We start from the raw sequence: 10,459 nt of genomic DNA, 5'->3' as shown, positions 1-10,459 counted from the left end.
AATCTACAAGGCTGTCACTTTAGGTACTTGCATTATCTGCTTAGACATCACCAATGGCAGCCCTTTTGTCTCTTGTTTACTTTCTCATAGGATATGCCTTCTGGCCCCCATGCATCATCTCTATGGCCTTCCCCCAACTCCATTTATGATAAATCAATGAGGCTGAACAGTCTGAGAAGGCCCCTGTATCACATTCCTGCTCCTGCTTATACACATGCTCACATAACATTTCGATAATTTTCCAAGACCCCAGGGCTACTCTGATGGAAAAATTTGAGTCTATTAATTGCTTTGCAAATGACTCAAGGTAAACATGGTTTTCTTCATTTTGCTGAACTGGAGTAAACTTACTAGAAGCTAAGGTGGAGAAAGGAAGGAAAAGGATTTTTTTTTAAAAACTCAGACTTCACCTAGTAGCAAATAAGTAAAAATAAAGGGGCTGCTTATCCACTGGGGAATGAGCAAGTAAAATATATGAATGTAATGGAATACTATTATGCCATAAGAAAAGAGAGAAAAGATCTTAGAAAAACCTGAGAAGACTTGTATGAACTGATGAGAGTAACTGAACAAAACCAGGAGGATAATTTATATAATTATCATCAACACAAGAAAGAAAAATAACTTTGAAAGAATTCTGATCAATTTAATAACAAACCATGATTCCAGAAACTGATGGTGAAGCATGTTACCCATGTCCTGACAGAGAGGTAATGGTCTCAGTGTACAGAGACATCTATTTTTAGGATGTGGACAATAACGGAAATTTGTTTTGCTTGACTATGTAGATTTGTCTTAAGGGTTTTGTTTTTGGGTTTGTTTGTTTTTTTCAATGGAAGAAGTGAGAGGGAGAGAAAATAGATTTTGTTTTCTTAATTGAAAAAAGTAGATAAAATTTTTTAAATTATTGAATGGTCAGCAAAATGAATTAATGAATAAAAAATCTTAGTCAATGTATTACAAAGTACTACAACGTACTTTACAAAGTCAAGTCTACTTTTTACTTCTCCGAATATCTAAAATGTGTTACGTGACCTTCTTTCCTAAGACGAGATTTTACTGTTATAGAAAAATAATTATGCACAGCATTAAATGGCATGTGGAGGCCCTTTAAATCAAAATTTTAAAAAAAGTGGAAACTGCCTTTAGAGTTGTAGCACAACCCTAAGCGTAATGTCACAGAGTGACTCTCTACTCCCCTCAAATCTCTCTCCATTTATGTCACTAAAATAACAAATGTCGACTGCATATTTTATGCAAAGAAAATGAAATGTTTCATGTTTTGCTTGAGGTCTTTCTCACCCTAAGAGCTTCTATGTCAAAAGACTGTGGTTTTAGGTTTTCTGAAAAATATATTGTGAGTCATTGGCTTCAGTACAGTATTTGAATGACCAAAGGTAGGACTTTCAAAGGCAAATATCACATATCAAGATTTCTAAAATTAAAAAATTTAGATACCAAGATGCCATTCCAAGCATGTCTTCCTACTTGTTTCTTTTTAAGGAGAATTTCCTCCTTTTTCAGAAAGTTATTTCCACAGACCTATATATGTGAAAACATGAGCACTTACCTGTGCGGGCAGTCGCGAGTATGCCTTCAACCTGGTCCAAACTTCTTTCTGAAAAGTGCTATCAGGAAAAACCTCAGTAACAAGTCCTTGAGCATAAGCTTCTCGGGCTGTCAACTTCTTTCCAAAAATAAGCATCTCAACTGCCTAAATTGAAAAGCAAGGTGAAGATATTAGCTTGATGAAATAAACATAAGCATCTGATAGTCAGTGGCTGATTTATTCTCTGTGGGCACTGGGACATTTGCTTGGTGTAATCTGCACCTCTTGGGAAAGAGAGATATGGGTGAGAAGCAGGGATGGGCAAATACTAAGCTTGATCTTCACTGCCTGCCTAATTTCTACCCCAAAAAATCTCATAAAAAATACCAACAGCTCTCAGGAGCCCTTCCCCACAGAAGAGACAACACCATGTGTGTGACTGGGAAACAAGGACATGACTTCAGTATATTTTACATCTTGGTATCACGGTTATATAATAGTAACACAGCTCTATTATGGAACTGCCCTTGTAAAACTTACATAACCACTTATGTGACCATGGACCATCTTTTGACACCAAGTCTTTCTTGTTCTGTTCCTCTATGACATCTGGCTAGGACTGGTTGCCACCCAGGCCCAGCCTTGTTAAGTAAGCTTCCTCAATAAAACCTATTTAGTAACATGCTGTCATAGACTGCCTCTATTCCTCAGTATCTAAAACTGTCCCTCTAGATGGTCTGACACCCTGGGACTCAGCCTACTTGATCAGAGTTTGTCTGGCCTGTGGAGCAGAGAGTAAGACCCTGATTAACTCTGAAGAACAGATATGTAAAAGCTCAACTCACATTCAGTGGGCTATCATTACTGCCCACAAACCAATTTCTCTTCTGGTTAAGTAACGTACTCTTCCCACGGGTTAACAGGCAAATGCCCACATTCCCAAGAAGCTAGTTCTGCATAACTCTTCAAAATAATATATCATATTCTTTTATACTTAAAACAATTAACAAAATGTTAAAAGAAGGTGGTATGTAACACATTGGCCTTATTCTCCTCATGCCACCCATTAAGATGTCAATGATTTTACCTTGACTGGACCCATTATCTTTGGAAAGGTATAAGAGGAGCATGCCTCTGGACTCTGGCCCAGCTGAGCAAATGGTGTCTGAAATGTTGCCTGTTAAAACAAACAAAAACACTCTTGTTGTGGCTTTTCAATTGGCTTTGTTTATCCATCCATCTATTTATCTGTCCATCTAATTTTATTTTTGTAGGACCAGGTCTTCTTTGCCTTGGCTGGAAATGTAGTGGGCTTGCTCCCTCTGCTGACTGGCACCAAGCTTTTGACCCGCTTCTGACATGGGCTGGCTTTTCCCTCCTTAGGCAGCCTGGTGGCCCCCTGCTTCCTGGGGAGGGAGAGGGCAGCTTTAATAGCATTGGTGCCAGCCTTAGTATAGCTTCAGCTCTAGTATAGCTCAGAACCCCTGAACTCAAGAGAACCACCTGCTGTAGCCTTTCCAATAGCAGGGATTACAGGTGTGTGCCATCACCATGCCCAGTTTGGTTTTAAATGAAAACCAGTTAGTTTTAAAGGACTTTTAGTTAACTTGAAAATTGCCTAAAGCATGGACATTGTTAGATTTTCCTCAGGTCTTGAATTTTTTCTGTGCTTCACAAAGAATAAAAGTCTTCATGAATTTTAGACAGAAGGGAACTAAGTTACAATAATTATAGTCTAAACTGAATGCTTAGGTTTCATTCAGATTATGATTAGATACATAGGCTGATTTTTTCCCTAAATGTTTTTCAAAGGTGCTTTTAAAATTTACAGCTGAATTAGGGAGCAAGCAAGAAATTAAGAGCATTTTAAAACCTTTATTTTTCAAATGAAATCTTACCTTAAAAAAATGCTCCTTGATTAAATAAAACAGGCACAATTGCAAATAGAGAGATATAAACAGAATATCTCAGCTATAGTTATGGAAAGATCAGTAATAGATACCAATTAGATAGATACTACTGTTAAAATTGTAATAGACGCATATGGGGCACACATTGGAGAAGAACTTGGCTTCAAAGGTTGATTTTTGAGGAGGAGTATATTTACTATGATATAACTCTTTTTTAGTATATGTAGGAAAGACGGGGCAGGGAAATAGGCCTTTTGCTCACATGGAGAGAAAGGTGAGTCAGAATCATGGAGTTTCCAAGATAGAACAAACTGAACAAAGAATGGTGGAACCTTTGACAGAAATAGGGAAGTCTGGAAGACGGGTTTTGAAGGAAAGAGAAAGAGCATGCACAAAGAAAAGAAGAGGGCCCAAGGCAGAGTCTTGAAGAACACTCGTAGTTAGAGGGTATTATATGGATGATGAGTTGGCAAAAGAGACCTGTCAGACAGGTAGGAGAACCAAGAGATAGTAGTGTCATGAAAACACAAAGAAGAAAGAGGTTCTAGGTAGAGAAAGTGGTCAATAGTGTCAAAGTGTTAAGAGGTCAAAAAGGGTAAGGACTAAGAAAAGATTTTCATATTTGGCAATTAATAGATATCTGATAACTTTGGAAAGAACAATTTTAGTTGAGTGATAAAAAAACAGAAGTCACATTGCAAAGGATTGAGGAATGAGAGGAAGTAGAGACAATGTAAATATAGACAGTTTTTTCTAGGATATAAATTGAGAAACAGAGGAGCAATATAGGAAGTGGATGGTACAGTGTAATGGAAGTTTTTAGGGATGAGAAGACTTAGGCATGTTTGACAGCAGCAGGGAAGGAACCAGTAGATATAGAAAGGTTAAGATTAGAGAATAAGACTGTCAGTTCTATGGATAATGAAAGAGTTTATAATCAAACAAGAGACAGAAAGGATTACAAGAAGTAAAACAGATGATTTTGATTCCATGAAATCAAAAAAGGTTTTACACAAACAAAATTAATGCATCCAGGATTAGAGGGAAATCAGAAAACTGAGAAAAAATTTTATAGCTAGTTTTTCTGACAAAGGCTTCATTTCTTAAATATATAGGGAACTGTTTTAATTCATAAAAATAAAAGCCGTTCCCCAACTGATAAATGGTCAAAGGATATGAAGAGGCAGTTTTCAGAAGAAGAAATAAAAGCTATCAATAATCATATGAAAAATATTATAAATCACTACTGATTAGAGAAATGCAAATTAAAATAACTGTGAGGTCTCACATTATATCTATCAGATTGGCTAACATGACAGAAAAGGAAAACAACAAATGCTGGAAGGGACATGGAAAAATAGGTACACTAATGCACTGTTGGTAGAGTTGTGAACTGATCTAATCACTCTGAAGAGCAATTTGGAACTATGCCCAAAGGGCTACAAATAGTGGCTATAAAATTCTTTGACCCAACAATACCACTATTAGCTCTGTATCCCAAAGAGATTAAAAAAAGAAAAATGACCTATATGTACATTTATATTTATAGTAGCTCTTTCTGTGATGGCAGAGAATTTGAAATTGAGGAGATAATTATTTGAAGAATGGCTGAACAAAGTGTGATATGTCATTGTGATGGAATACCACTGTGCTATTATAAGAAACGATAATCAGGATGGTTTCAGAAAAACCTGGGAAGACTTAAGAACTGATGTAAAGTGAAGTGAGCGCAACCAGCAGAACATTTTACACAGTAACAGCAACGTTGTAAGATGATCAACTGTGAAAGATTTAGCTATTCTAATCAAGACAATGATCTAAGATAAATCCAAAGGACCCATGACAAAAAAAATGCTATTCACTTCCGGAGACAGAACTGATGAATTCTGAACATAGAGTGAAGCATACTTTTCTTATTTTCTTTATTTTTCTTGTGTTTGTTTGTTTTTTTTGCAACATGCTAATTTGGAAATATGTTTTGCATGATTTCACACGTGTAATTGATATCAAATTACTTGCCTTCTCAAGGAGGGGGGAGAACCAGGAGGAAAGGAGAGAATTTAGAACTCAAAATTAAAAACAATATGTTAAAATTTTTTACACTGGGAAATATCTAATGAAATAAATTTTTAAAAGATTAAGGAAAAAAAAAAAGAAAAATGTTATCCATTTCCAGAGAGAGAACTGATGAATTAAGCACAGATTGAAACATATTTTTTCAATTCCTTTACTTTTTGGGGGGGGAGGGCAACATGGCTAACATAGAAATATATTTTGAATGAAAAAAAGATTAAAGAATGAGAGGGGATGATTAAGGGTACATGCAATTTGGTAGAGAAGACAGGAGGGGATGGGATCAAGGACACATACAAAAGGGCTTGGCCTGGGCAAGGAGAAGGGAGGCTTCATTATTACAGATTAAAGGAGGCGAGAGTGGGGGGTGATGTCAAGAAGTTCTGAGATGATGAGAAAGGGAGAAGAGGGAGCTCCTGGCACAGTGAGTCAATTTTCTCAATAAAATAAAAAGTGAGGTCCTCAGTTTGGGGAGAGGGGTAGTGTTTCCTGTCTATGTACTGCAGTTTGTATATGTTACTCCTGCTGCATAGAATTTCAGGGTTGGAAGGGTCCTGTGAGCTTATCTAGTCTAACCCTTTCACTATACAGATGAGGGAACAGAGTCCTAGAAAGGTGAAGATATTTACTAAGTATTAAGTCAGTAGTGGAGCTGCTTAGAACACAAGCTTCTGGATTCCCAATCTAAAACTCTTTCTTTTCCTTCCCTAGTCATTAGCTGATGCCTGGGTTAACTTAGGTGGGGTGCCCTCTCATCAACAGCAGCCTGTCTGAATAATGTTTCTTTCTTTTTATGTCAGTCAGTGAGGGTATTCCCTTGAATGCTTTTGTTTACAATACATTTGGGCAAAATCCTTTGACAGAATCACTTTTTTCTCATCCTGAATCCTAAAATAGCGATGGAAAGACAGTAAAAATCAGGGCAGAAGAAGTGTCTATGTGGCTATACTTTTTAATCCTTAAGGAGATGTAATGTCCCACAACCTGGTGCCAGCTTTCGTTCACCTTACTCTCTTTTTTGTAATTCATGCTCTCGTCAAATTGTTGAACTTCACGTCTTCAGAACTCTGCCTTTTCATAGTCCACACCTCAGTATCCTTATAACGTGTCCCCTGCACCAGGAATACAATGCCCTCCCCACCTCTGAGATCCTTCCAATCAGCTTAAGTGTTCTCTCCTATGGGGAGTCTTTGCTAATCTCACAAAATCGAAGTGTTTTCTCCCTTCTCATCTAGCTGCTCAGTGGTGCAGTAGATAAAGGCCTGGACCTGGAGTCAGGAAGATATAATTTTAAATCCAACCCTGGACATTTACTTCGGTGTATGGCCCCTGGGTGTATGTCACTTTGTTTATCTCAGTTTCTTCATCTCTAAGATGGGAATAATAAATAGTACCTACTTCACAGGGTGGTTGCAAGGATCCAATGAGATGATATTTGTAAAGTGCTTTGCAAACCCTATAAATGCAAGCAATTATTCTCAGATTATCTTATATTTACTCATCCCTTTACTTATTTCTCCCTCTCTTTCTCCCCTTTTAAGAACCCTGAGGTCAGGATTTTTTTATCTTTGTATCCCTAGCACCTAGCACAGTGTTCCACCTACCTAACACCACCTTACATCTACTCTGTGTTTGTCTTATATGTGCCAATTTGTGTATGTCTTGTTTATGCTATCAGAATGTAAATCCCATGAGGGCAGGGATTTTTTTCCAATTGTAAAGACAATTTTACATATTTTTTTTTAATTTTGAGTTTCAAATTCTCTCCTTTCCTTCCTTCCTTGAGAAGGCAAATAATTTGATTTAGGATGTATATATATATGTGTGTGTGTGTGTGTGTGTGTGTGTGTGTGTGTGTGTGTGTGTGTGTGTGTATACATGTGCAATCATGCAAAACATATTTCCATATTAGTCATGTTGTGAAATAAAACACAGACCCATCCTCCCCAACACACACACAAGAAAAAAAAAGTATGCTTTGATCTGCATTCAGACTCCATCAATTATTTCTCTGGAAGTGGGTAGCATTTTTCATCACAGGTCCTTTGGAATTGTCTTCAGTCACTGTTTTGCTGAGAATAGCTAATTCATTCATGGTTGATCATCATACAATATTGCTGTTCCTGTGTAAAATGTTCTATTGGTTCTGCTCACTTCACTTTGCATCATTTCATATAAGTATTCCCAGATTTTTCCTGACACCATCCTGATAGCCATTTCTTATACCACAATAGTATTCCATCACAATCACATACCACAGCTTACCAGCCATTCCCCTATTGATGGGCATCTCCTCAACCACCAATTCTTTGCCACCACAAAGAGAGCTGCTATAAATATATTTATACATATAGGTCCTTTTCCTTTTCCTTTTTTTTTTTTTAAATCTCTTTAGGATACAGACCTAATAGTGGTATTGCTGGGTCAAAAGGTATTGATAAAAATAATTCCTAATTAAGTTAGTATTGATTATCCTGAAAATTTATTTTAGCTTGTAAGGTCTAATTCAGATAGCTTTTAGATTAAGAGGTATATAGTCGCCATAGTCAGAGACTAAGTTCCTCATTTTTGCAGAGTTGAGTTCCTGCAGCCGAGTTGAGCTAGCGTAAACATTTCCTCATTTCTCAAGTCTAAGTTACCCTCTGTGTTTAGTTCTGTGTTCGGTTAACATTTTGACACCTTCCATAGTAACAGGATATTTCACTTAGTGCAATACTCCCTTGATGGGACTGCCCAGCACGACATGCCCACATCAAAGAAGGCACTGTGCTTCATAAGCAAAGCAGAACTACAATAGCTCAAAAGAAACATGAGATGTGCAAATTTAAAGACATCTTCACTCCAAACGTTCATATGGACTATTTGTGCCCAACCTGTGGTAGAGCTTTCTGAGCTTGTACTGGTCTGATCAGCCACAGTTGGACACACCATACCTTGACCCAACATAGTGATGTCATTTTGGTCCTCTTGGAGAAGGAAAGACAATAAGCACTAACTCCCTTGATGGACAGGTTGATATGATATCTTCACCAATTAAGTTAGATGGTGGCTGTCCCTCCTCCAAAATGCTCCCTTTCACTCCCAACATGCCTATATCCCGAATGCTGGCAAAAGTGAGAAATTACATCTGCACTGTTCCTGGATGTATCTAGCCCAACTGCAAGTCAATTGGCCTGCTTTAACCAAACAAGTTTTTCAAGATTCTATAATTTCCCAGATCCTGTTTTACTACTATAAAAGACGCTCTGTAAAACCCCTGTGTTTGTCCCTGACTACTGAGGAGGCAGATGAACCAAATTTGTTGGCAACTGCTAGCCTTGCAAATAAATCATTATGCTTAGAACTTTTTTTTTTAAGGCAATTGGGGTTAAGTGACTTGCCCAAGGTCACACAGCTAGTAAATGTCAAGTATTTGGTCTGAGCAGATTTGAACTCAGATCCTCGACTCTAGGGCCAGTGCTCTATCCACTGTGCCACTTAGCTGCCCCTGTGCTTAGAACTTTGAACCTGAGTTTCCCTTATTTGCAGATTTTTATTGCGACAGTACACACTGTTTTATAGCCCTTTGGGCATAGCTCCAAATTGCTTTCCAGAATGACTGGATCAGTTCACAACTCCACCAACAGTCCATTAGTGTTCCAATTTTCCCACATCCCCTCCAGTATTTGTTAATTTTCCTATTCTGTCATATTAGTCAATCTGATGGATGTGAGCTGGAATCTCAGAGTTGTTTTAATTTGCTTTTCTCTAATCAATAGTGATTTACAGCATTTTTTCATGACTATAGATAGCTTTGATTTCTTCTGAAACTTCCTGTTCATATCCTTTGACCATGTATCAACTAGGGAATGGCTTGCTTTCTTATATATTTGACTCAGTTCTCTACATATCTGAAAAATGAGGCCTTTATCATAGAAACTGGCTGTGAAAAAAATTTCCCCCAGTTTGTTGCTTTCTTTCTAATTCTATTTGCATTTATTTTGTCAGTGTAAAATTTTTTTAATTTACTGTAATCAAAATGATCCATTCTATATCCCATAATGCTCTCTCTTGTTTGGTCATAAATTCTTCCCTTATCCATAGATCTGATAGGTAAACTATTTTATGCTCCCTTAATTTGTGTATGGTATCATCCTTTATTTCTATATCATGTGCCCATTTTGACCTTATCTTGGTATATAGTGTGAGAAATTGGTCTAGTTTCTGCCAAACTGCTTTCTAGTTTTCCCAGCAGTTTTTGTCAAATAGTGAGTTCTTGTCCCAAAAGCTTGGATCTTTGTATTTATCAAGCACTAGATTACTGTGGTGGTTTACTACTGTGTATTATTCCTATACTTTTTAGTGTTTTTAATAGGAATGAGTGTTGTATTTAGTCAAAAGCCTTTTCTGAATCCATTGAGACAAATATATGATTTCCATTGTTTTTTTTTATTGATATGGTCAATTATGCTGATAGCTTTCTTCTTATTGAACCAGCCCTGCATTCCTGCTATAAATCTCACTTGCTCATAATGTATGATCTTTGTGACATATTGCTGTAATCTCCTTGCTAGTATTTTATTTAAATTCATTAGAAAAATTGGTCTATAGTTTTCTTTCTCTGTTTTTGCTCTTCCTGGCTTAGATATTAGCACCTTATTTGTGTTATAAAAGGAATTTGGTAGGACTTCTTCTTTGCCTATTTTTCCAAATAGTTTAAATAGTATTGGAATTAATTGTTCTTTAAATGTCTGGTAGAATTCATTTGTGAATTCATCTGGTCCTGGTGATTTTTTCTTAGGGAGCTCATCGATAGCTTATTCAATTTCTTTTCCTAAGACAGGATTATTTAAGTATTCTATTTCCTGTTCTGTTAATCTGGGCAACTTATATTTTGTAAACATTCATCTATTTTACTTGAGTTTTAGAATTATTGACATATAATTGC

At 36.9% G+C, this 10,459-nt stretch overlaps 1 protein-coding gene across 2 annotated transcripts in view; it reads right to left on the bottom strand.

The window, feature by feature from the left end:
• Positions 1-10,459, bottom strand: part of ECI2 (enoyl-CoA delta isomerase 2) — a 32,510-nt gene that overhangs the window by 1,078 nt on the left and 20,973 nt on the right. For both annotated transcript variants that reach the window (XM_020973814.2, XM_020973815.2), the window contains exons 8-9: positions 2,637-2,726; positions 1,571-1,714 (exon numbers count right to left, since the gene is read on the bottom strand). In XM_020973814.2, coding sequence (XP_020829473.1) covers positions 1,571-1,714; positions 2,637-2,726 — 234 coding nt within the window. The remainder of the gene's footprint in view (positions 1-1,570; positions 1,715-2,636; positions 2,727-10,459) is intronic.

The sequence above is a fragment of the Phascolarctos cinereus genome, unplaced genomic scaffold (assembly GCF_003287225.1).
Source record: "Phascolarctos cinereus isolate Bilbo 61053 unplaced genomic scaffold, phaCin_HiC Scaffold_4;HRSCAF=312, whole genome shotgun sequence".
Taxonomy (NCBI): Eukaryota; Metazoa; Chordata; class Mammalia; order Diprotodontia; family Phascolarctidae; genus Phascolarctos; species Phascolarctos cinereus.
This window is presented reverse-complemented; position numbering and strand designations above follow the sequence as displayed.